This window comes from Palaemon carinicauda, chromosome 9 (assembly GCF_036898095.1).
Source record: "Palaemon carinicauda isolate YSFRI2023 chromosome 9, ASM3689809v2, whole genome shotgun sequence".
In the NCBI taxonomy this organism is placed as follows: Eukaryota; Metazoa; Arthropoda; class Malacostraca; order Decapoda; family Palaemonidae; genus Palaemon; species Palaemon carinicauda.
Window position 1 is genome coordinate 120,886,267 of NC_090733.1, and position 27,405 is coordinate 120,913,671.

A 27,405-nucleotide genomic window follows, 5' to 3' on the forward strand; every position below is an offset into this window, starting at 1 on the left:
GGGCGGGATACCAGGACTTGTCTGCATGATAAAGCAAACCAGTAACACAACACACAGATGGAAGAAAAAGAAAACACAAAGTTAATCCAAAGCATAAACTGTCAAAATATTTCCAGCTGAGAGGAACAAGTTCACTCTATGACGGCTGAAATTCAACTGAGGTTAGAGTGAGCTGCTTGCTACCCTGTGGCCATCAGGGTAACTGCCCTGCTGGTTGTTTATACCTCGTTAAAAAGTTTGACTGCCAAATTTCCAGCCTTTGCTGTAATTCTACTCATACAGTAAAGAATGCTAGTTTGTATTTGTATAGGAACAATACATTAACATACTTAAAACTGAAAATATAGCTAAATCAAATCATAACTACTGACAATGGCACATTTAGGAATATATATATATATATATATATATATATATATATATATATATATATATATATATAATATATATATTATATATATATAAATATATATATATATATATATATATTATATATATTATATATATATATAAATATATATATATATATATATATATATATATATATATATATATATATTATATATATATATAAATATATATATATATATATATATATATATAATATATATATATATATATATATATATATATATATATATATATATATATATATATATATATAATATATATTATATATATATAATATATATATATATATATATATATATATATATATATATATATATATATATATATATATAAAGAAAAAAAAAAGGTAAATTCTAAAAATGATCAAGTCTAGAATGACATTAGTACGTATGATAAATATAAGAAAGGATTCTTTAAAAACTTCTTTTCATATACCCTATTAGACAGTTGTAAATGAAATGCTACAATGTTTAGTGCTGAAGGTAAACATACATAAAATCTGAAAAAATCCCACGCTTTATTACAATTTATGATGGTCTACACAATTACACATTTTACATCACTTAGTAATACTGTACAAAGAGGAAGGACATATTTTTTACAAATAAATTCATGAGAATTCTTGGTCTATCTTTACAAAACCTTCCTAGTTCACTGGTTCCTCACATATGAGATACCTGTCCAGTTAAATTTTTAATTATGTACATATGAACCTTGTATGTTCAAGCTTTCTAAACTAAGACAGGAAATAACAGAGTAAATTAGTGATGAGAATAACCATATACCATAGTAAATGCCATACAGAATATATAATATGTTAAGTTAATCATCACTTTTTCCACAAAATCACACCAAAATGAACTTAAATGCAGTCATGTAAACAGATAAAAGTCCTTCTTATACATGTTTTAACAATGAAAAATAGATGGTCTGTATCTTGTACAGTCTAAGTTTTCAGCTAATAATAAAAGATGACAAAAGCATGTCTTGGCTTAAAAGTTAATGATATATCTTTGTTCTGTTCTTGAGTGCATACAATGATGTATACTGCATCACAAAAACTTCCAACATCCTAAAATCTTCACTGAAACATCCCAAATTTATCATATCATTTAGAACACAACTATTTTACAAAAGCCCGTATCTTCTGAACAAGTATCATAACCATGAACTATCAGGATTGGTCTAACTACTTGGCAAATTACAGCTCAACCTTGTGTTGATAAATACCAATGTTCACTTAACAAATGAAAACTTATTAGAACCTAAACATTAATCTTATAGAGGATGATCTTATTGGTCATAATAGAGGTCAAGGGGGACAAGAATCTATAACCATTCTCTTGACATCTAAAGATCCCAGAGTGAGCAGATTTTTTCATCTGGCCTGAGATTTATGGGTAATGTCTCTACAGACCACTGTATAAAAGCAAACACATATAACAAAGTCACAGAAGTGGAAAAGTCTGATCTTTAAAGGAAAAATAAGGAACACTGCAAACAACTCTGCATGTTAAAATAATGTGCCTTCCTTTAACCTATTGTATTTCTAAAAGCTCCTTCAACTTTATTCTTTTAACTACAACAAAAACTTCACTCAGCAAATGGAAAGACATTTGCAGAAATTCTCTTTCTAGGAAAACATGGGGAAAATGATTTCCTATTAATTGAATACTGTATGCAACCATAAACAGTTAAATAAGCTAAAAATAAGGGCTAATATTAAACTCTGAAATAATCTTTCATAAATTAAATGACTATATGGAAAAAAATTAGAAAAGTAATGTGAAACATTAAAATACAAGAATGAAGTGAAAGTGAAGCACAGCTTATGAAAATAACAATAAACAAAATATTGTACATGTACTATAAATACAAGATAAATAGCACTTAAAGAATAACTCATAATTTTAGCACAGAAGTACATTTACAGACAATAGAGAAAATGACAATTATCACATGTCTTCAAGATTAATATTGTTGAAAAATAAATATAAAACATTACATGAATGAGAATATACATGATGCAGCATAGACCACCAGCCCGGGTGTTAGGCATGAAATGAAAATAAATATCAACAATACACCTGGCTATCACAGCTAATTACCAATGATTTAATTTACTACGAATCCTGGTTTACTAATTTAGTTAGTTGTCTGTCCAACTTGATGCTAGAAAACAGAAAATATGAGCTTTTGTAAAACACAGATAATTTATGTATTTAAAACAAGGATTTATCAATTTCAACTCTTATATCTGTCTAAAAGCTTATGATACAGATGCATCAGAGGAAACTTTTACAGATTACAGATAATTTACGGACAAATTTAGTTAAACAAAATTTAAGGAAAAACAGGGTGTTATGGCAAATTGAGCTATGATGGCAATAACACTTTAGGATTTGGGTATGCTAACAGGCTTTCATATTTCTTGAAAATATTGCTTCTTCATATTCAAAAGCCCTGTCTGCTGAATATATAGATTTGAACACAGCCTCTAGCTTGAAACACAACACAGTTAAACCACTAGTTAGTGAAATTCACCATGGAATACTATTGCATTCATATAAATTTCACACACCTTTTTTCAAAACTAAATGTAAACAAGAATCAAAAGCTCTGAGTCTCAAACTTATAACCAAAAGCACTAAACTTAGCTTCAGCTAAGTTCCCTCCATTGAAAAAAATACTTTTTTGCCAATCACAATCGAGGCAAAATACGTTCAGACTGAACTTTATTTTTCTTATCCTACACACTGCTAATGTGCTATGATTTTGAAATACTAAATATTCTTTGAATTTTGGTAGCAAATTGCAGCTACACCCCTATGATTACGTAACCCTCGTAGTTTATTCCCAATAGTCTCTGGTCTCATGTTTCCATGAATTAAAAAACTCATTAAGGTAGACATCTATTTTCAACTATATACAATTTTACAATTGACCCCTTTTTTTACAATTCAATATTCTCCATTTAGTAGAAAGGATCACACCACTTCTACATTCAATGAATTACCAAACTATTTTATAGATAACTGAACCTATCAAGTCAATCATCTGTTGCCTTCCATAAGCAGTCTAATAAATTTAGGTAAAGTACAGAAATGTTTTATCTACAGTTTTAATACACATATACAAAATATCCTTCAAAAATATAAAAGTACGGAATAGAAAAATTTTCTTAAGCTATTTCTAATGAGGATTAACACATTCTTGTGCTAAAACTGTTTAATAACCCTCATTAACCTATATCTTATTCTTTTTACTCTCCTTACAATGTATACAACACTTGATTATTATGAATTTACACCACAACCAGTTGACAAAGAAATGATTGCCACCATTAGCCAAAAATGGGTTTCAAATTTGTTTGTTTTCAAGATTAAGCAATTGCAAGCCACTTAAAACTGGTTCCTAGTACCCACAATCATAATGAATACTACCAAATACAGAGGAAAGAAAAGACTATCCTTACTATGAGCTTAATAATTCATTTCATGAAAAAATTGCCACAATACAGACATAAAATCCTTTAAAGAAAATAAATAACCAAAACTTCTATGGCTACTAACCTCAAATGTGTTTGCTACCATTAAAGCTTTCTTCAAAATTAATTACTTTGTAATAATAAATGAAATTATTCCATGTATTGCATCTTTTAATAATAACTGGCACTAGTAGACAAGGCACTACTATAAAGTTCAATGACCTTCCAATGTCTTTTCTGATATATATACAGTAGATATTATATATATATACATATTTATATACAAATATATAATGCACAAAAGTACATATGAGAAGACAATAAAAACTGATTAAGTAATACAGGAGAAAAGAGGAATAATTAAATTACACAACATCCCTCACACCTCGAGTATTTTCTTTAACGGATAACAAGAGTTTACACTGGACTTGTTAAAAGTTCTTCATATATAAATGGTATTATTTGAACAGCCTTTCTTAATTCAAACTTACTCATTTTAAAACACACTGTATAAAACTTTCAAAAGGTAAGGAACATTTCCAAGACCTTTCACCAATTTCTAAAGACACTCAGGATACAATCGAATTTGTAATATAGGCCTACTTGCCCTTGTCACTCGTTTTGAAATGGTAGTTCTTCCATGAGGTCATCATATTCCTGTATCACTTGACTAAACTATCACAGGCTAGAAAGACATGATGATACATCATAACTGATGTCTATCATACATAAGTATAATAGATTATATAAATAATGCTTAAATCACAAACACTCAAATTTCATTGCTCTCACATAAACTTTAGTGCTTATGTTCAATAAATGTGCACAATCACCCACTTAATTCATTAACACTACACTAGAGCTTGGGTGTGTCAATCAAGCTATTTATCCTTTTATCAATAATTTCATTTGTTAATTGCATTCGTATCTCATTTTTAAGCTCTTCTAAGATCTTGGAAAGCACTATACTTACTGTTTTATTTTCACTACAACTTTCACTTTCTCCAGCTTCTTGAATATTTTCATGAAGTAAATCCATTTCATTATCATTCTCGTGAAGTGAACCTTCACAAGTCAACTCAAATTCGGAGTCTAAAGAATGCTGAACAACACAATCTTTAGAACCAGCTAGTTTATAAGGATGTGGCCGATCACTGTTCTTGTGAACCAAATCTGTTCTATGATGAGACTCACTTAACATTGTCTTTTTAGTCTTTGAGTTACTGCTTGGGACAGTAGGAAGGGCCTTTTTTGGTGGAAGAGGTTTTTGGAAAGGTTCAGAAAGAGAACTTGGTTTCAATGAATTTTTACTTCGTTCACTTTTAACATCTTTTATACCTGGATGTGTTTTAGAATTTACAAAATTGTTACTGATTGCTTTGGAAGACTTTCTCATTTTCATAGTAACATTATGCCAATAAAGATACATTTGCTTGGAACGAAAAGGAGAAGGTGGTGGAGAGAGAGGTCTGCAAAGTTCCTTTATGTCTCCCTTTGTGTCTTGACGAACTTTTGGAGACTCTCTCTTTTTCTCCCTTTTGGGGGACTCTTTCTCAGATGTAGCACCAAACATGAGTTTCAGTCGAGCATCTAAACTTGGTCTGGCAGGAGATTCTTCACTTTTCTTCACAGGGCCACATTCTATTTTACTTGGTTCTTGAGAAGTCTTCACCATTTTAACATTTCTGTCAATTTTTTTTGTAAGAGCAACCGTTGTTTCTGACGGCTTACCAGCCTGAACATTGTTATCAGATAACTTGAGTTTTTCAACATGCTTTACATACTTATTAATAATAATAGATTCTTTTTGTTTGTCAGTTATTTCAGGAGAGTCACTATTGGAAGCTGGGGAAAACAGGGCTTCAGCAGGATCATATGGTTCATCTCTGACAGTGGCAGAAGCTTTCTCTGCGGGCGATAGTGGAGGAGGGGATGTTGGAGAAGGAGGACGTGGAGGTAGAAGGCGAGGTGATGGGGGACGAGGAGATGGTGGACGAGGAGATGGTGGACATGGTGATGGTGGGGGAGGAGGACGTTCATTTGAAGGAGGTGTCTGAGGTAAAGGAGGATATGATGGCTCTATAGGGGGATAAGACAGGACACTAGATACTTGCATAGGAATAACAGGAATGAAGGGAGGGGGTACAACAAGAGGCGGTGTATGGTGCAGATGCAAACCAGGGTAAAGAGGTGATTGATGAGAATGACCTGAGGAATATTCATGGATGGGAGGATTGTTAGACAAACTTGGAGTTTTGGAACTGGAAGAAATGTCACGACCCTGCGGCTCATGACAGATCTCAGACCCCATAGGGGAAAGGCTAGGGTGGGGTTCTAAGTTGCTAGGTCCATTTGGTCTGTGACAAATATCACCCCTGTTTGGTGCATGATGAATTTCATTACCAGGCAATCCATGATGATTTTCATATCCACCAGGTCGACCATACCTATCACCACTCTGTAAACCATTACATAAAACTGGTCCAGGAGGGGCACAAAAATTATCTGAATGTGGCACACAATCCATATCAGGAGCAGGCAGTCTATGGTAAACATCATCTCTTGACTCACTGCCTTGGAGTCCATAGTGATTATCAGGCCCATGTGACCTAAAATGCATTTCTGCCCCATGTGGACCTTGCATTCCAACATCTGGAGATCTATGATATCTATCTGGACCAATTGGTCCATTGAAAATCTCAGGTTTTCTCAATCCATGATGATAATCAGAGCATGCTGGACTAAGAAATCTATCAGAGTCAACAGGTCCATCATGAATATCTCGGTGAGGCGGTCCACGATAAATATCACGGCAAGGCATTGGTCCATTAGGCATATTAGGAACAGGGGGCATATTACAAATGTCATGCATTAGAGGCCTATTATGCATATCTGATATAGGAGGGCCATTACGTATATCAGGCATGGGAGGTCCATTATGCATATCATGTAGTGTGGGACCATTATGCATATCAGGCATAGGGGGACCATTATGCATATCATGCATAGGAGGACCATTATGCATATCAGACATAAGAGGTCTGTTGTGCATATCAGGTAGAGGGGGTCCTCCATGGATACCAGGCAAAGGTGGTCCATTATGCATGTTGTACCCTAAATGATGAGGATACATATCAGGACCATGTCGATCACCATACAGTTCATGAGGTGGATGTCCAAGATACCTGTCATGGTCAGGAGGTCTTTGACAATTGGTTGGGCCAGGTGGCATATAATAATCTGATTCCGGTGGTCTGTGTGGGATAAAAGGTGGCTGGTCAGGAACTTGTCGCTGACGGTGAAAACCATGATTGTGATTAAAGCTTCTTAATTTTCTATTCTTTGTATAATGTCCATGATTTCTCTTGTCTAAAAATTTACCCTTCCTTCTAACCTCAGTTGTGTCCTCAAAACCTGGCGTGGGCATTGTCACTTCAAGAGCTCTTATTGCCAAACGTAAAAAATTCCATTGGCACCGGGCAAAATGACAAATCTGGAAAAAAATAAGATAGAATGACAAATTTGTAAGTAATTTTTATTTTCTTAACAATACAAACCTGTAGCTATTTATAGGGGTAGTACTTTGATGAAGCTGAAAGACAAGCCATTAGACTTTTAGCAAGGGTTAACCACTCATACAGCTAGCTAGCTAGTGGGGGGGGAGGGGGTGTTTAGTCACTACCTCTCTCACTCACACACCTGTGACTTAACTTCACTTTGCTTGGGGATAGGACTTCAAGGGAGACTGGGATGGTGGGCAAATCTGTATTAATAGCTACAGGTTTGTATCGTTAGGAAAAATACAAATTACTTCCAAATTTGTCTTCTTTTCCGTAACTGGAATACAAACCTACGCTATTTATGGGGGTTGACTCAACCATTAGGAGGGTGGACTTCCCTGCCAATCTGACTTTTTGGCTTTTACTCGGGGATTCCCCTTTATGTGTGTTAGCACATAATAGGTGGAAACACTACACCTCGCTAAAACCTTGCTATGCATGGTCTGCGGCCTACACAAGCTAGCTTGTGGTTGTGATACTAGCAATGTGGCTGTCAAGGTAAGAATTTTTCCAAGTCATAGGAATCGTCCGACGTCACCAAGACATTCTCAATACCGCCTCACCTGAATATGGGGACATAACAGTATTGACACAATACTCGATTACACAAGGGAACAATAGTTTACCTGCAGTTGGTTGAGGTCAGCTTTGCAGAGGACCCTGGATGCTGATTACCCCAAGAGGAGAGGATGAAGAAAAGAAAGAGGTAGTCATTCTTATTCATTCACCCGGTAACCAATGCCCTCAACCTCCTGCTACTTGTCCATCCAGGAACTTGAGGTGTTAAACCAGTTGTTGTGCAGCCACCACAGGACTGGTAAAGAATGTATCGAGTCTCCTGTGGGTTACGTCTTGCAGGTAGTGGGCGGTGAAGGTCAACCGACACTTCCACACATCCGCTTGTAGAGCCTGCACCACAGTGTAGATTCCTTCGAAGACCTGGGACGTAGCAATGCTCCCGATGTCATGTGCTCTGGGTCGAAGTGTCAGAGGAGGATCTGGATTCAGTACGAGGTCAATGACCTTGTGAATCCAGGCAGAGATGGTGTTTTTCGTGATTCTTCTCTTGACCTTCCCGTGCTGATGTAGCGTGTTGACACTGGGGGGTGAGGTCAAGTAGTTTCCTTGAGGAAGGGCCTCCAGTTTCTCTTTGGCATAGTAAACCGTTGATCTGGATCACTGGTGATGTTGTGAAGGACTCCCAGACCGAAGAGTTTGGATTCTGGGATTTGAGCTGCCAGTAAATAGGTTGAGCATTACTTGGTCCATCGTCGTGAATGAAAGACGTTAAGGTGTCCCATGGAGTTCGCCGACTCTCTTAGCAGAAGCCAACACGAGTGGGAGACCTGTCATCAAAGTCAGAAGACCTCTGCTTCTTGGGGTCCTGGTATGAGGTCTCCTTTCCAACTAAGAGTCCGTCGGCTCGAAACTCCGTATGACAGGCAATGCCAACGTGGAGAAAGGTTAATTCTTTCCAGTCTGAAGGTGAGGCTCAAGAACTAATGGCACCTTTCCTGGTCAGGACTAAGAGAAACTTTCCTCCTGAGATAACCGAGGAACACCCCTAATGCCAGCATAGTGGTATCGAGGGGAGCGATACCCACTTACAGTCCACTTAGCCTGGATTGGCCAAAGCCAAAGATCTATCTAGGTACCCAAACATTCTCTTTGCAACCAGTTGCAGGAGAGACTCCCGGAGAAAGGAGTTGAATAGTCTCCAGGCGTGAAGTCGTATTGAAGATACAATATTGCTTTGTTGAAAATGTTCTCATGTGGCTGGTTAGAGTCGCTGAGGGGGTTTTCTCGGGATCTTCATCGAGAGTTGCTGATGAGCCGACTAGGCATGAAGACTCTGCTGGGCAAGACGAATCTTGTGGATGGGACGAATCTGCTGGCCTGTTCCCTAAGATCAAAGGCAGGGAATGGATGAACCCAATTTCCATAGGATCTTTCAGGATCTACGTCAGTAGGTAAGACAAGTCTTCTAGTGAGACAAGACTGCTGATGACGAGGCCGGCTCTGAAGGGCAATGGTGGAGAATGGGCGAACCAAACTCGCATGGGAGGAATCCCCCGAAGGGTGACCAACCCGGAAAAGGAAGATTCTCTTGGGGATGAGAAAGGCGGCCATCGTTTGCTGCCACTGCCAGTAATCCTTTCAGCAAACAGGAAGACTGATGTATAGTGCTGGTAGAGGAACTAATCCCTCATCAGGGGAGTGGATGAATCCCTCTCTTCCCTGGAAAAATTCCCCGAAAGGGGAGATAAAAAGGGTGAAGGAAGACTTTTCCACAGACGGGAAAGACATGATCAACATCTGCTACTGTAGTTGGTGATTCCCCTACCACAGAAAGGAGTTCCAGCACCTAGAGATGTTCCTCTTGGCCTACTCTCTGTTTCCCACCCCAGAGTTCTAGCCCAAGTTGAAGGTCAACATCAGGCGTTGTACAAGAAATGAGCCGGAACTCAAACTGAGTTCCCCTCGAAGGAGGGTGGTATCTCTTGCCCGCAGGAAGGTTGCCCTCATCTCTGAGAGGTTTAAGAGGTGGTCCCGTTCGGACTCTGACCACAGTCAGGAGGCCAAGTAGTATAGAATCCCTGCCCTTTTCTTTAATGCATCTGGAGGGAGAAATCAATTCGGGGAAGAACTGAGGAGATTGACTCCCTGGATGAGATTCTCATCTTGCAACCTCCCTATCAAGGCAGTCTCTTACTCAGATCTCGTAAAGAACCAGATGAAAGGAAGATACCTAGTGCTGAAGGACCTGGAATCTGACTGTTCCTGAGGAGAGGTTGGATTCGACAGAGACTGATGTGGTCTTACCGAACCTGCGCATTTTTCTTATGTAGGACTAATAGTGAAGGCGTTGTCTTCCACCCACAAGACGTCATCTCGGGTTGGGTCGTCGTCATTGTTGAAGAGGTAAGATGAAGACTGCCTGACCCCCTCTGCAGGTCTCGTAAGCCTCGATGATGATTTCGGCAGTACCTTAAGAGTCCTTAGACCCTTTCCTCGGAAGGAAGAAGGTCTAGTATGGATAGTTTCGGTAGAACACCCTTATGTTGGTCACCCGTAGGGGGAAGAATCGTACAGTATCTTCCATGAGTTTCGGGGCTACCCTGAGTTCTTATGGGACCTCCTTGATAGGCGAGGGCCGGAAAGAGTCAGATAGGGACTCTTCCATGCGCGAAACTACCACCTGGACTGCTGGCTGTGGAGCAGGAGGACAAGGAGGAGCGGGCATGATGAAATTTGAATTTCCCTTGGACGTCCTGACAGGGGTCAACTTGACCATGGCTGAAACCAACTCGTCAGGAACTCCTATTTTCTGCTTTAGGGGAAAGGAAGAAACCAAAATCTTTCTGCAAGAAGGAACTGTGGATTTTCGCCTTGGGTCCTTTGAAGGCGAGGAAGACTACTCCAGGGCGATCTTGGGAGATTCTGACGGACGAGCAGGTGGGATATATGTTGCGAAGGTTTGCGTGACAGCCCAACAAAGGCTTCTGAACAATAGCTGCACTATCAGAAAGTTCTCTAAAGGGAACGACGATGAGGGCCTCCGCAAGAAAGTCTTATATGCTGTCGTAGAAACTCTCAAGTAAGACTTCAAAGCTGATGTCTCCTTCCAAGAAAAAGGAATCGACCATGAAAGGGGGTCCTTCTGCAATTTGAACTCCTGCTGCTTAGATGTCTTGCCTTTTCCCGCTCTCCTTGGAAAAAGTGATGTTCTGTGTTTGCAGGGAGGTGAATGAAGCAAGGGAGAATGATGGGGAGAAAACTTACATCTCTCTGGAGGGGGTCGGAAACTCAAGGAGGACGCTTTGAAAGCTTTTCCCCCGAACGGCGCAGTTCATTAGAGTGATGTCGTTCTGGCAAACGCTGGTGACGATCGGAGGCTGGTTACTGGGGTCACTGCCCAGTGGCAGTGAGGTCATGCGCAGCTGTCTGTCGGCGAGCTGCTGATGAAGACTGTTGGTCGTTTGACAATCGTCTAAGCAATAGGCGAGTTGGCGAACTACAAGCGGCGTGAGGCTAGTGTCGTTTGCCTTCTGCTCTTGGCGAGCAGCAAGTCGTTGGGGAATCAGAGATCTGGTGACCACGAGCAGGCGATCGGCGTGGCAATCATCAATCTTTGAGCTTGCAATCGGCGATCTGGCAAATGGTAGAATGGCGATCAGAGAGCTGTAAATAGGTGAGCTGGCGAATGGCACAGAATATCTGCCGGCCACCCACGTAAAGTTAGCGGCATTGACAGTGAGACAGAGCAAGACCGAAGTCGAGCTCTGTGAAGGCGGCAAGCAGATTCCCTCTAAGAACACATAGAGGGGAAGCCGACAATAACAGCCGAACGGAGGAGTATCCAAACAATGATGACTCCCTTGCGGCAGCAGCAGAGTCTCTCAGAAGGAAGGTCGTAAGGGAAGATTCTCCGCACTTGAGAACCTGCCATACTATGCTGTCATACAAACAGCAACATTCACTGTAAAGAAAGCTTAAAATAGATATAAAACCGTAAAGAATGTTTACATATCTACAAGATTAAAAAATCAAAAGGCCGGTCAGTTAAAGAGGGTAGAGAGACGTCTCTCTCCCCAAGCGAAAAGTAAAGTGAAGTACTGTACAGTCACAGGTATGTGAGTGAGAGGGGTAGCTACTACCCCTCACCCCCAGTTAACTAGCGGTATGGGTGGTTAACCCTCACCAAAAGTCTAATGGCTCATCTTCCAGCTTCGCCAAAAGTAATACGCCTACAAATAGTGTAGGTTTGTATTCCAGCTACGGAACACACTATAATTTAGGTTAAATGGATAGAATATATCTAAAACAATACAAGAAATAAAACAATAAATGAAATAAACGACCATGCATTAATTCAATTTACCCATGGTGAAAAAAGTCGATCATATGTAAAATAAGTAATGAATGGCATCAGCAAGGGTTAATCAGTCATGTTAAGTTACAAAATCTAAGCTACTCCCAATGAGAACGTTTCTTCCTTCGACTGACCAATCTACAGTCAAGTGGCAGGCGTTTCATGTAAAGTACTGATTTGCCTGTAGAGCAGCATCTGAGTTACCTTAAAAAGTTGTTTATGTGCAATAAAATAAAAAGAAATTAAAATTTGTATTTTCCCTAACAAAACAAACCCGAGTCCTTTAATAGGAGCATGATTTAAGAGAAGCTGGTACAGTACTTGGCTGTTAGAAGTTATATGAGGTGTCATTAGTTACTGATAGGTGGCATGGAAGCCCTGCACCCTGACAGTAAACCGAGTATCCCCTTTGACCTTCTCCTAGGAATAGCTGGGTGCATGAGGATAGAAGGGTAGCTTTAAGGACTCAGGTTTGTAGAGTTAGGAAAACTACAAATTAATCTGAAATTTGTGAGTCATTCCTACAAACCCTTGTCCTTTAATAGGAGACCTATCCTTAGGGGGAGAGGGGGGGGGTTCCTATAACTAACCTGGTTGGTATAAATTCCCAGGATGTCATAACTTTCTGCCCTGAAAAAAAGATTTCAAGGTGATAAGTTGGGTTTCTGTCTGGAGACAGATGGTCACGGCGGAACCTACATCCTATCCAGATATAAAGTCTGAAAAGCATTGCGAATAGAACGTAATGAGTTTATAATTTTGTCCCTGCTCTCTCTCGTAGGGAGGATGGGAAAGAAATATCCCAGCTTTTCAAATCAATTCATATTTTTCTTAACTACCGTACAGTATACAAATCTGAGACACTTGATAATAGGAATATGACTTTAGCAAAGTTGGAAAAATACAAATTGATGATATAGTTTGTGATAGTTCCGTCATGTTATACAAACTTGCAACCTTTTGTAGCACATATCCTAAGGAGGGAATAAGTACCTAAAACCAAGTTGGCTGGTTTACCGACCTGGGAAATGTTAATGCATTTGGTCTTGCATAAGAGCAAAGTGATGACTCCTGTCAACCTCCTATTACTCTGAGCTTGGAAATGTTGCAGGTGTTAGACTAGGTCCCTACTAGGAGACTGGTATATCATGGAAAAACCTATATCCATTAGGATATATTGTATTTTTCCTAACTATACAAACCTGAGTCGTTTACTATAGAGGAATATAAAACAGCAGTTAAAATTATAATGAGGTGTAAACAACCAAGAGGTAATTACCTATTGGTAGCGGAGAGGTGACTGCCTCACTGACAACTCACTTAGATAGAAGCCTGAGACTTTCTCAGGGGGCTGGTGATGGCGGGAAATTTTGAGTAAAGGACTCGGCTTAGTATAGTTAAGAAAAATACAAATTACTTTAAAAATTTGCAATTCGTTCCTACACGAATAAAAACCATCGTCCTTTACTTAAGTGACTTTTCCTTAGGTGGGAGGAAGTCTCCTTTTCCAAATGGCTGGAAATATTACCCAAGGAACAGGAAACTTGAGCATCTTATATGCACAAAAGAGTAATGGTTCTTTACACATTGTGAATTCCTGAAGGAGAACCAGCGGCTTTCACGGCCCTGGCTCGTATTAAGGAAAAAAATACTCTGTAGTGTACCTGGTAAGTAATGGGTTTGTTGATGCTGTAACTTGAAGACCATTTTATGATTATAGGTTGCCTGGCTAAATCACCCTCCCCCTTGTAAAAAGCATTTACAATGACATTTGCCTTTTTCCTAACGATACAAACCTTAGCTATTTATTTAGGGGTACGTATTACTTTCTGCGTAGCTGAAATGACGAGCCATTAAAATTTAGCGAGGGTTAACTACCCATACCGCTAGTTAGCAGGGGTAGGGGGGGGGGGTTAGCCTGCCCCCGCTCCCACTCACACAACAGTGATTTAGCTCACTTTGCTTGGAGGTAGGGCTGGCGAGCAAGTTTGTATAAATAGCTATGTTTTGTATCGTTAGGAAAAATACAAATTATCTACGAATTTGTTATTTGTTTCGTAACTGGAATACAAACCTACGCTATATATTTAGGGGTGATTCGCCCATTAGGAAGGGTGGACGTCCCTGCCAATCTGACTTTTTAGCTTTAGCCGGGGGCTCCTTATCTGAGTATGTTAGTACTCAAGTAATAAGGGGTCCCTGCGCTTCGCAAAAAACTTGCTACGAAAGGTCTGCGGCCTACGTAAGCTGTGTGTTGAGATATATAGAAGTGTGACTGACCAGGTAAAGTTATTCCGAGTCTTTTGTAGTTAAAACTGTTGTAACCAAGACTTTCCCAATAACACCTCGGCAAGGTATGGGGACGCAACAGTATTAGTTTAATACTAGGTACAAAAGGAAGCATGGTTTACCTGCAGTGGTTTGAGGTCAGCTTGTGCAGAAAACCGAGGATGCTGCTTTCCCCAACAGAGGGGAGGGTGAAGATAAGAATAAGAGCAAGTCAAACCTTTTCATTCAATTAGAAGCTTGAGGTATTATACCAGCTGTTGTGCAGCCACCACAGGACCGATAGAAAATATATCAAGTCTCCTGTGGGTCACGTCTTGCAGGTAGTGGGATGTGAATGAAGTTTGTCGTTTCCACACGTTGCAAATATATAAAAACATACGGGATGTTTTCATCTAAATAAAACGTGCAAGAAAAACAGAATTAACTGTTTAAAAGATAAAAAAATTGGCATGTCTTTACAGGAGAGAGCGGCAGTATGACCGTCCTCTACCGAGCCATAAAGAAAAGTGGTTGCTCAGCCAAGGTGTGTGAGTGGGCGGGGTAGCTGCGCTATCCCCACCCCCACCTGCTGACTAGCAGTTGGGGTAGTTATTCCTCACTAAAATTATCATGGCTCGTCTTTCCCCTTCGCCAAAATTAAAACAGTACCTATACAGTAATTAGCGAAGGGTTTGTATTTATGCAAGAACAAAGTGATTTGCAGCGATAGCAATCGTTAGAAGTGCATAATAAACATAACCAGTTAGAAAATGACAAATTCGTAGATAATTTGTAATTTTCCTAACTATACAAACCTTAGCTATTTAATAGGGGGGTATTACTTTCGGCGTAGCTAAAATGACGAGCCATTAATTTTTAACGAGGGTTTACTACCCACACCACTAGTTAGCGGGGGTAGGGGAGGGTAGCTTGCTACCCCACCCCCCTCTCACACCTGTGCTTCAGCTCACTTTGCTTGGAGGTAGGACTTCAAGGGGGATACGGCTGACGGGCAAGTTTGGTTCAATAGCTAAGGTTTGTATAGTTAAGAAAAATACAAATTATCTACAAATTTGTCATTTATTCCGTAACTGGAATACAAACCACACTATCTAATAGGGGTGACTCATCCATTAGGAAGGGTGGACGTCCCAGCCAGCCTGGCTTTTGGCTTTGCCCGGGGGCTCCTTATTTGAGTGTGTAAGCACTTAAGAAATAAGGAGTCCCTGCACCTCGCTAAAACCTTGCTACGCAAGGTAGGCAGCCAACGCAAGCTGTGTGTGAAGGTATGAAGTGTGACTCGTCCTAGAAAGTTGTTCTGAAGTTCTTTAGATGGAAACTTGTAGACTAGGACTTTCCCAATACCACCTCGTCAGGGTATGGGGAGGTAACAGTATTAATATTAATACTAGGAACATAAGGGAACATGGTTTACCTGCAATGGTTTGAGGTCATCTATACAGAGAACTCAGGATGCTGCTTTCCGCAAGAGAGGGGATGATTAAGAAAAGAATAAGGGCCAGTCAAACCTTTTAATTCATGCAGACTAAAACCGGGTAACAATGCCCTCAACCTTCTGCTACTTGTCCAATAAGGAGCTTGAGGTTTTAAACCAACTGTTGTGCAGCCACCACAGGACCGATAGAGAACATATCGAGTCTCCTGTGGGTCACGTCTTGGAGACAGTGGGATGTGAACGTTGTTTGATGTTTCCACACCCCAGCTTGAAGAACCTGCATCATTGAAAAATTTCTTTTCAAGGCCAGGGACGTAGCTATCCCCCTGACATCATGTGCTCTGGGGCGACATGACGGAGGAGGGTCTGGATTCAGAGCCAGGTGAATGACCCTCCTCTTAGTCCTTCCTGTGCTGACGAATAGTGCTGGCACACGAGGACGGGCTGCAGCTGTTCTTTTGAGGTATATACAGCCTCAAGCTCCTTACTGGGCATAGTAAGAGATGGTCTGGGTCATCTGTTACAGTACGGAGATTCTAGAAATCCGGAAGAAGTCGAATCGAGGATCCGCTACTCCTGGATTCTGAGTCTTAGTAATAAACTCAGGGACGAAGCTGAACGTTACCTCCCCCCATCCCCTTGAATGGGCGATGTCATACGAGAGACCATGAAGTTCGTTGACTCGCTTGGCCGAGGCCAAAGCTAGCAGGAATACCGTCTTCCAGGTTAGGTGGCGATCTGATGCCTGGCGTAATGGTTCATGGTTAAGAGACCTGAGAACTCGAACCACGTTCCATGGGGGAGGTCTCACTTCCGACTGAGGGCAGTTAAGTTCATAACTACGTATGAGTAGAGAAATTTCTAGCAATGAAGAAATGTCCATTCCTTTCAGCCTGAAGGCGAAACTTAAGGCTGAGCGATAGCCTTTCACTGGCCAGACTGAAAGGCACATTTCTTCACGCAAATACACGAGGAACTCCGTTATTGTTGGAATAGTGGCATCGAGTGGAGAGATACCCCTTCCACGACACCAACCACAGAAGACTTTCCACTTTGCCTGGTAGACTGCTGCCGAAGCCTTTCGCAGGTGTCCAGACATCCTGATTGCAACTTGTTGCGAAAATCCTCTCTCAGAGAGGAGATTCTGGATAATCTACAGGCGTGAAGCCGTAGTGAACCTACGGCTTTGTGGAAGATGTTGGCATGTGGTTGTTTGAGTAGATTGTGTCGTGGAGGGAGTTCTCTTGGTGGCTCCGTTGGGAGTTCCAGAAGGTCCGGGAACCATTCCGAGTGATGCCATAGCAGAGCTATGAGGGTCATTGAAAGATTGACCGATGTTCTGGTTTTGTTGAGTACCCTCCTCATCAGACAGAACAGGGGAAAGGCGTAAACGTCGATGTTGTCTACCGTTGTTGGAAAGCATCTTGCCAGAGAGCCTTGGGGTCTGGGACTGGGGAACAGTACAGTGGGAGCCTGAAGTTCAGGGCCGTTGCGAAGAGGTCCACAGTCGCAGAACCCCACAAAGTCAGGACTTTGTTGGCTACTAGATGATCCAAAGACCACTCGGTACTCACTATCTGAGATGCTCTGCTTAGGTTGTTGGCGAGCACATTTCTTTTGCCTCAAATGAAGCATGCCGATAGTGATATCGAGTGGATTTCGGCCCATCTCATTATCTCTACTGCTAGATGGGATAGTTGCTGCGAAAATGTACCTCCTTGTTTATTGATGTAGGCCACTACTGTGGTGTTGTCGCTCATCACCACCACAGAGTGACTTGCCAGGTCCTGTTGGAACTGTTGAAGGGCTAGAAAGACGGCCTTCATCTCTAGGAGATTTATGTGTACTGTAGGTACTTTTCTGACTTTGACCAAAGGCCTGAGGTCGTGTGGTGCAGCACGTGGGCCTCCCACCCATTTTTTGAAGCGTCCGAAATCAGCATCAAATCCGGGGGGAGGACGAGAAGATTCACTCCTTTTCGTTGGTTCTCGTCTGCCACCCACCACTGGAGATCCGTCAGTTCCGCAGGTCCCGTGGGGATCTGGATGTCCGGGGAGTTGTACGCTTGATTCCACCGGGACTTGAGTCGCCACTGGAGGGATCTCATCCTGAGGCGACCATTGGGAACTAGACAGGCCAGCGATGAAAGGTGACCGAGGAGCGTAACCACGATTGGGCTGGAAGTTCTTCTCGTCTGAGAAAAGGTCTTGCGACCTTCCTCAGCCTTTCTATCCTGTCGTCTGATGGGAAGGCTTTGTGGAGATTGGTGTCTATAATCATGCCTAGGTATACCAGTCTTTGAGTGGGAAGCAGTGAAGACTTCTCGAGATTTACCATGATCCCCAGATCTTGGCAAAGTCTCAGAAGTTTGTCTCGTTGTTGAAAAGGAGATGGATGCCAGTCCTGTGTGCCCAAGATGATACTAGGGTGAACACTCTGGTGAAGACTTGTGGTGCTGTGGAGAGACCAAAACACAGCACCTTGAACTGGTACTTTCTGTTGTCTAGGCTGAATCTTAAGTACTTCCTTGAAGACGGATGGACTGGGATCTAGAAGTACGCGTCCTTTAGGTCCAGTGTGCACATGAAGTCTTGCGGTCTTACTGCTAGTCTGACTGTGTCCGTCGTCTCCATGCTGAACGGAGTTTGTTTGACAAACTTGTTCAGAGCTGAGAGGTCGATGACTGGTCTACAGCCTCCAGACGCCTTCTTTACAAGAAAGAGTCGACTGAAGAAGCCTGGAGATCCGTCGAAGACCTCTTGGAGAGCGCCCTTCTTCAACAGGGTCTGAACTTCTGCCCGAAGGGCTTGCCCCCTTGCCGATCCCATGGCAAGGGAGTTCAATGACACTGGATTCGTCGTCAGGGGAGGTAGAGATGTTATGAACGGGACGCGATATCCTAGACTGATCACGGAGATTGTCCAGGAATTGGCCCCGAGTTGCTTCCACCTGTTTGAGCAACTTTGTAGGCATCCCCCTACTGGTGGACATGCAGGGGGACTTCCTATCCTAGCGTTTGCGGCCTCGGCTGCTCCCTCTAGGATTCTTGCCTCCCCTGGAAGACTTTTTGCCTTTCCTTTCTTTGACAGGAAAGGGCTTAGACACCATGGTCTTCGCTGCTGTTGTTGTCTTAGTGGTCTTGACTGGACGGGACTGCTGTGGTGCTGGAGGCTTATAGGGCTTGGATGTTAAAGCCCTATGAAGGAGGGAGTCTTGATGAGACTTCCTCCACCTCTCAACGGCATGTTCCATATCCTAAGCTCGAACAAGAGGGATCCCTCTAAGGAGGAATGTCTGAGCCTATTGATCTCAGTGCTAGGGACCTTCTGATGGAATCTCTCAGCTACTGCATCCCGACGTTTCAGGATGGTATTTGCCCACACGTTCGAGACTTGGTGGGCCAGAAACTCGATCGTGCGAGTACCTGAGAGAAGGAAGGTTTCCATAGCTTTCCTGGTACGTTCTTTGGAGAAATCCTCAGAACGTATCAGGATACCTTCCCCAACCAGATATCGAGCCATGAAGAGGCTTGCATAGCACACTTCGCAACTTTCTCCTGGTTGAGGATCTCGGCTGCCGAGAACGAGACCTGCTGGTTGGAGAGTCTCTCAAGAGGGACTCCCCTGGTTAGCTCTTCCAGCAAGTGAAGAGGAAGAGCTAAACAAGGCTCCTCAAGGATCTCGAAGTACCTTCTCTGCTGTACGCAAGGAGGTGGCACTGGAACGGTTGGAGGAGGACATCTCAGAGAGCTGTAGTGAGATCTTGTCCCTGGTACTCTTAACCCCATGAGACCAGGGCAGTGCTGCATTGGTCTTGGAGTGTTTCTGATTACCAAAGACACCGTCCAAGACCGTGTCCTTGCCATCTCGAGGAGGGATCTCTGGGTCGGAAAACCCGTTGAGAGCCCTCAGAGTCAGAACTTGCCAAAATGCATGTTCTGACTCTTGCTGGTCTTCTCCTGTTGTAGGACTTGCAGTGAAGTCTCCTTCTGTCCCCAAAGGCTCTTCTTGGGGAGAGTCGCGGACGTTCCATGAGTGGCTAGCTGGCTCCATCCTATCCATCCTAGTCCTAGTAGAGGACTTCGGCAATGTTTTGGAGTCCTTAGATTCCTTCCTGGGAAAGATGTAGGACTCCAACATTGACGAGGGTGGCATGTTCCTTTCAATCCCCGACTGAGTAGACCCCTCGGCGCGAGGAGAGGTTTCCCCCATTGGTGCGATGGGGGAAAGTCTCTCTTTGCGTGATTCCCCTGGGGACGGGAAATCTTCGTCCGAAAGGGGAGAGGCAGTATGAGGAAAGGGAGGAATCTGCCTCGAAGGTCTGCGTGGAGTCAGTTTCGCCCTTGGGGAAGTGACCGCGTCTGGAACTCCTCTTTTTCTCTTCAAAGGGGTAGAAGAAGCCATGGATGTGTGTCCCAATAAAGAGAAGACAGGCTTGAAAGCCTGCGTTACGGCTCTGATGAGTGCACAGAACCAGGGCTGTTAGCTGACAGACGCGCTGTCAGACATACCCCTTGAAGGGACAGGAATTGAAGGATCCCTGGGAGGAGTCCCCATCATTGGTGGGTTCGCATGTGGTGGCTTTGGGATCCTGGACCCCTCTAGATATTTCCCTTCTCCCACAATGCGCGGTGGTATACGCTTGCGGGGAGGGGAATGAGGCGATGGCGACCTTGCCGTGCGTAGTTCAGCAGTCTCATGCATGGGAGGATATTGACGCTCGCGCAAGGGAGAATACTGGGGTTCGCGCGCGGGAGACTGTTGGCGCACTGGAGCGCGCGCGGAAGAGTATTCGCGCGCAGGATCAATACGTTGAGTGCACTGGCGCGCGTACCTGTACCAACCGTAGGGCGCGCACGAGAAGGAGAAAGATCCCTAGCGCGCGGGCGCACAGTTGAATCATATGGGGCGCGTGGGCGCGCGATAGAACGTTGGCGCGCATCCTTTGGAGAGGATAGGCGAGCGCGCGCGTATCCTCGCAGATCCATGCGGGAGAAGGCTGGCGTGATGGTACTGGTCGGCGTGTGGGAGAAGCCAGCTTTGTTGACTTCCCAGCAGCACCATGTTCAGTAGATCGTTGGCGCGCAGGAGAGATAGATGTTGGGCGCGTTTGCGCGCGGGCAGGAGACTAATGGCGCGCAGGAGGTTGAAGGCACAAAGGAGAGCGCTGGCGCGCAGCCGGGCGCGGGCGCGTAGGCTCAGGCAAGACCTGGCGCGCAGGAGAACGTGGGCGCGAATGCGCATGAGGGCACGCATAGCGCATGATGGAGCTATGCTCCTGTTGGGACGTATGCGAGTGTTGGCGCGTACGCCCTTGATGCTCTGTGTTAGGGTTTAGTGATGGGGCCTGACGAGCTACTAAAGAGCGTTCGTCAGGTTTCGTTGGCGCGTAACACGTATCTGGTTGGCACGCCTTAGCGTGCTTAAGTGAAGCCTTGAAAGGCCCATGTAGAAAAGGTGACGGCAGGTCTGTCGGATGGAAGGTCGACGTATCCTTTAAAAGGACGACCTTCCACCGAAGGAGATCGCGAACGATCTTCTGAAAGGTCCAGGACCAGTGATAGGTGATTGGTCTCGAGGCTCCTCTGCGGTAGACTGCATTGAAGGTGTTGAACCAAAGAGGCGCCTCCTCACCGCAGGTGAAGGAAGGCCTCTATGGCGAAGAGGAAGGTGAGCCTTCCGACGAATGCGCCCTCTGGGGGCCGTTGGATCAGCAAGCTGACCTTCTGCAATCCTCTGAAGAAGAGTCTCTGTAAGTGAACTCCCCCAAAGGGAAGAAACTCTAGCAGGAGAGACTGACGATAGACTTAGTTTCTCCCTCGTAGGTTGAACAGGAATGGGAGAAACTAAGCCGTCAGCTACCGTAGGGTTTGAAGAGGCAGAGGTGATGGGTGATACCGCATTGGATACCTCTGACACCACAACGTCGACAAGAGACAGAGGATCAGCCTCTGACGGTGACGGCGAATGCTTGACAGTGGCACCCTATCAGATGTAGTTAAGCAAAACCTCTTTGGAGGGCGAACCCGTAAGCCCCAAGGAGGACCAAAGCTGAAATAAGGTTAGTGACATATCCTCCCCTGGGGGGAGAGGTGGAGCTGCTTCGCCAGGGGAAGCAACGTCATCTCTCGAGCCCCGAGGTTGGTAAACAGTACATCGGTCTACGCTGGGTAGCTTGCTAAACCCCCCCCCCCCCATCTCACACACCTGTGCTTGAGGTCACTTTGCTCTCAGCTCGGATGGTAGTCGGACGTGTCCGCTCTCATCCTCGCCGTCATTTGGCAGCCATTTAATTGCTTTTGTCCTTTCTTTTTCTTTTTCTAGTTCTGTATGTGAAGTTTGCCTCTGCGATCATGCGCACCTGCCCTGGGTTTCCCGACCGCCCCTGTGGAACATTCATGCCGGCAGTCGAGATTGATCATCGCGCCCTTTGTCCTTCTTGTAGAGGCCAACGGTGTGATAGCAACAACAGGTGTTGCTATTTTCGCGACGACCTAAAAAGAAGTCCAAACAGGATATTACTCCTTCGAAGGTTTCTTTGAAAGGAAAAAAACCCAAGGTCTTTTCTTCCGTTGCCCAAACCTCCTCTGAAGCTCCCACTCGGTCGGTCTCAGACTAAATTAAAAATATATCAATTACTCGAAAGTGTCACTATTTGTGAATTTTACATTTTATTTGGTAATACTTGACAATAAATCTTATTCTTTTAAAGAAACTTTTTACGAGAAAGACTATTTTTGCAGCGTATGACTATTTTCATTGGCGGGAAATTGGCAGGCATCCTTAGGCAGTGGTCAATAGATGGCGTTAGTGTAGCAAAACGTCGTTTGGGAAAACTAGTCATTCTCAAAATAGTTTCCTTAAAAATACATTTTAATATGATTTATATAAAAAATTTACCAAATATAAAATATACATTTCACAAATAGTGACACTTTTGAGTAATTACTCCATTTTTAATTTAGTATATATTTTCAATATATACCAAATGTACGCTGACGTCACAAACTTCTCTTTGATTGACTATGTTGCCGATGTCGGTTCCTGGTCGCTTAGTACCTCCTACAACAAGCCCTCCCACACCCCCCTCCTCGCAACATATCTTGCTATTTTTTTCCCAGCATTTGAAAAACCTCCAATTTACTGTAAAAAAAGAGGAGGGCTGCAGGAATGCACAATTTTGGAGTAAATGGAGAGCGTGTTCTTGTAAACATATACCAACTTTTGTGTCTTCTATTATGTATTCCCAAGATTTAAAGTTTTATTTTACTCGCTTTGAAGAAAATTTATGCTCATTATTGTTGTGAAAATTAAATTAGAAAATAAATCCTCTTACGATATAAAAATCATCCAATTCACCGCCATCCATCATTTATTATTCTTTAATTACCCACGCCATGTGACAAAACAGACTGAACTCCTCTAGGGTAGATTTCTTCTGAAACAAAATGGCTCTTGTAAAACACCAATATTTTAAAGCTCCTAATTGGTTAAAAAAGCCAGGTAATGATTACGTCATACAAGGAACAGACCAGCTAGCAAAAGCAAATGTGACAAAGGCATGAGCAGTACCCCACCATCAATCTCCCAAAAGTAAACAATGGACTTGCTCTTCCCCTTCAGGGTTGCCATTTCTGATTTTGAAAACGCGCGACAGCAGCTTCCAAAACGCGACAGAAATGCACTAAATCCTTTCTTAAAAGCGAGGTAAAACGTGCTATAATTCATCAGATTTGATTTCATCAGTAAGTATCCCCTCCGGGCAGGTACTAATAGGACCCTGTGGCAATGAGGTCAAGGAAAATAAATATAGAAAAAAAATCTAGTAATTGTATTTATATCATCTAAGAAATATGCTAAAAACTAAAACTAACAATGAAAATACAGAGAGCATGTCGATCTGCCAACAAAAATAATAGAATTACCATTGTAGGAGATAAATCCATAGGTTGAGCTCACTATTATTATTATTCAATCTACCAAGGTATTTTTTATTAAAGATTTCAACATATATTTTTATGACATAAGAAAGCAAATCCAAGCAACCATTTCGACTGTGGCCTTCAGAGGAATATAATCTTTTAATAGGTCTTAGATTCCCAAAGGACATTACAAGAATATAATGAGGCGAGACAGTGTAAAGAACTATGATGTCAAAAATTTCAAAGACTTATAGGATTTTTTTATAGACCAAAGTAAAATTTTATCGACATAAATTAATGATTTTCAACTAAGATTCAGCTGGAATTTTTTTAAGATAGAATAATCAATAGAGTAGATGAAATTATGGTTTTTATTCCATCAAATTTCAATATTGAGTGGATGAGCAATTGTTCTGGTTAATCAATCTCAAGTTGACTAAACCCTGGAATATCAAAAATTAGTTTCTAGATTTACCTAAAATCAGAAAAAGCATATTCATATAAATTCTGTGCATGTTAAATGGATAAAATCATTAATAGAGAAGAGAGCAATTGGTTACATTGAATGAAATTGATAACAAAATGGACATTTTATTAGAAACGCACAAGCAGATGATTATAATTCTTTGGCTATCTAAAGAGAATTTTTTATATTTAAAGAGAACATTCTAAGTAAATAGTAAAATTCGGGTCTTGTGAGATGGAATATGTTAGTCCAACACAGAAGTAATCCCTTGCCTCTCTTCTCCTACCAAGTTAAGCCAACTATTGTGGCCGGGGTTAAGCTCTGGACTTACTCCTCCTACCAAGTTAAGTTCCCAACTGTCTCCTCCCACCACCAACTTTATAGAATTATTAACCTCATTAATAAAACCAATCTTTTGACTTTGCTGTAGGACTCTACAACATAGTTTGAGAACAGAAAAAGAGCAGTCTCCTATAATGTAACTATGATAAATCTGAAATTGATACAATACAGTATGTCAAAAGATAGAGAAATGCGGTCAGTTTATCATATATTTCAGCAAATGGAAAAGCGCTAAATTTTGCACTAGATTTGTTTAAAAAGCGTCAGATAGTACAATCGCACTAACTAGGAAAAATCGCTCTAGACTTACGAGAAACACGCCAGATCTAGCGCGAAAAGCGCTGAAATGGCAACTGTGTTCACATCTTTATCAATCAACCCACCAGTTATTGTCACAGCCCCCATAAGAGAAAAATGCCAAAGTAGCCAGCTCTCGTACATTTCTTAAAGCAAATACCAGTTACACGCTAAATTAACGCATCATATATTAACCAAAAATCGTTTGACATGTAAGAAAGTGTATGCTTATCCAAAGTACATACACCCCTGGGTTTCATTGTAGTGAATTACATGGCAATGTAACCTAGGAAAAAAAACTACTGTTTCTAATAGTAAAAATTACGCTCTCTTCGAAAATGACACTCGTTCCCGTCGCAAATTAATAGTTTCAGAAATATATATACATCTATATCCTCCAATAATGGGGGACCCCCAGTGGGAACTCGGGGTTTTGGGTGGGGAAAACATACTGGGGAATCGATATATAAACGTAAAGCAAGCCTTTTCTTCTCTATACATTACCTTCTTGAAATTATAATAACCGGAGGAAAATACAAAACAGTATATCTGGATAAACTTTGGAGGCGCCGTTACAAAGATTGTGTCATGAAAAAATACAGTAACCAGTGCTGCCAACGTCCGATGTAGATCAAATGTTATTTTGTGACCTGTCATACTACTAGGCTAGGTTAGGTGGGTTTGTTAGGTTCTGTGCCCTTTTTGTACTTTTTATATATTGAGTAAAACTTATATGGAGAAATTATTTAATATATGGAAATATCTATCATTACTATCTTTAGTAATGTCAACGTGCCGTTGGTAACTCTGTGTACCATACGTCAACGTTGGTAACACTGTGTATTATTGGTAACGTTGCTAATGTTATCGTTCGTTCGTAAGAGAAGTGACACCGTGCATCTCAAAGTTATCCGAATTGGTTGATCTGTTTGTTTCCGATTGGAATGATCATCAAATTCGCTTAATTCACGTAATTTACTATAGGAAAACAATTATATTTCGTTTCCCCAGTATGTTTTCCCCACCCAAAACCCCGAGTTCCCACTGGGGGTCCCCCATCATCGTAGGATATAGATGTATATATATTTCTGAAACTATTCATTTGCGACGGAAACGAGTATCATTTTTGAAGAGATCATAATTTTTTCTATAAGAAACAGTAGTTTTTTTCCTAGGTTACATTGCCATGTAATTCACTACAAAAATACCCACCCCTGTGACTCCAGTTTCATCCAACTTTATAAACAATATTGATGTTTAGACTAGGTTAAGTTAGACCTGTATACCAAAATAATCGCTACAGTAAATGGTGCCGATGGAAAGGCGAATCCCTCCGCCCAACAACAACAACAACAATGTGAGCTCTCATACTAATCTACTGCAATAGTTTCAAACAATATGGCTTGGGGGGGTGACTTGGCTTGAATAATAGGTAATGGAGACACGAATCACAAGTTCGAGGTTTAGCTTATTAAATCATAACTGCAAAATCCAAAGATGTGTAACAACAAACGGAAATTATATCGACCTACAAGGCCATTAGCTTACTTACAGTGGACTTCCGGGGATCATTTGGTCACTTATGTATTCATTGTCACGTAAGCTACAAAACACACGAGCCCAACGTTTCCAAACGTTTGACAGAAACGTTTTATTTTAAGATTCGGGATATGAACACGCAGACAAATTCTGATTTTAGTTTGGCTCACCTGTTATTCAGCGAGAGAAGCGCCTATTCCTAGTCAGCATGTAAACAAAGATCATGGAGCGGGGGTACGTGCCTAATATTTCAAGGTTCTAGGTGTAAATTATTTTCATTTATCTTTAACACCATTAATATAATAGTCAACGCCACAATAAATACACAATCTCGACTTCAAAATAAACATAAAATGTTAGAAGCACTTTTTAATTGAGCTTCTTCCTTAAAGATCACGAGTAGTTTTCTCATTTTCTTTTAGCCAAGCTGTTTGTTGGTTGTTGTGCGTCCCCTACGTCAGATATAGCTACCTATTGTACGGCTCCCCATAAATGACTAACTCATGAAATATTCAAATTTTCTGCATTTTTTTTTTCAGTCGTGTCTAATATGAATGATAATAGTACCTATTTTTGTGTGTATTCTATGAAAAGAAGTTTTAAATTCAAAGTTTCTTTTCAAGATCAATTTATCATAAAAAGACTCATTTGCACTTAAGTAAGCACACTATACATGACTGGACAAGTGTACACTCACATCATCCTACTCGCATAAAATCCGTGTTTGACCACAAGAGCCAGGTAATGTAAAATTCAACCTCATTTCAATCCCAGATGCATTGGTA

The 27,405-nt window shown here is 41.8% G+C and overlaps 1 protein-coding gene across 2 annotated transcripts; it reads right to left on the bottom strand.

Moving 5' to 3' along the window:
* Positions 1 to 911: 911 nt before the first annotated feature.
* On the bottom strand, positions 912 to 27,058 carry LOC137647120 (uncharacterized). Of its 2 annotated transcripts, none has more exons than XM_068380362.1 (2): positions 26,791 to 27,058; positions 912 to 7,391 (listed from the first exon to the last, which is right to left on the bottom strand). In XM_068380362.1, the coding sequence occupies exon 2, from the start codon at positions 7,323 to 7,325 to the stop codon at positions 4,755 to 4,757; it is 2,571 nt and encodes an 856-aa protein (XP_068236463.1). In that variant the 5' UTR covers positions 7,326 to 7,391; positions 26,791 to 27,058; the 3' UTR covers positions 912 to 4,754. The 2 variants fall into 2 exon arrangements, with proteins under 2 accessions (XP_068236463.1, XP_068236464.1); XM_068380363.1 differs by lacking the exon at positions 26,791 to 27,058 and adding an exon at positions 26,634 to 26,784.
* Positions 27,059 to 27,405: the final 347 nt, after the last annotated feature.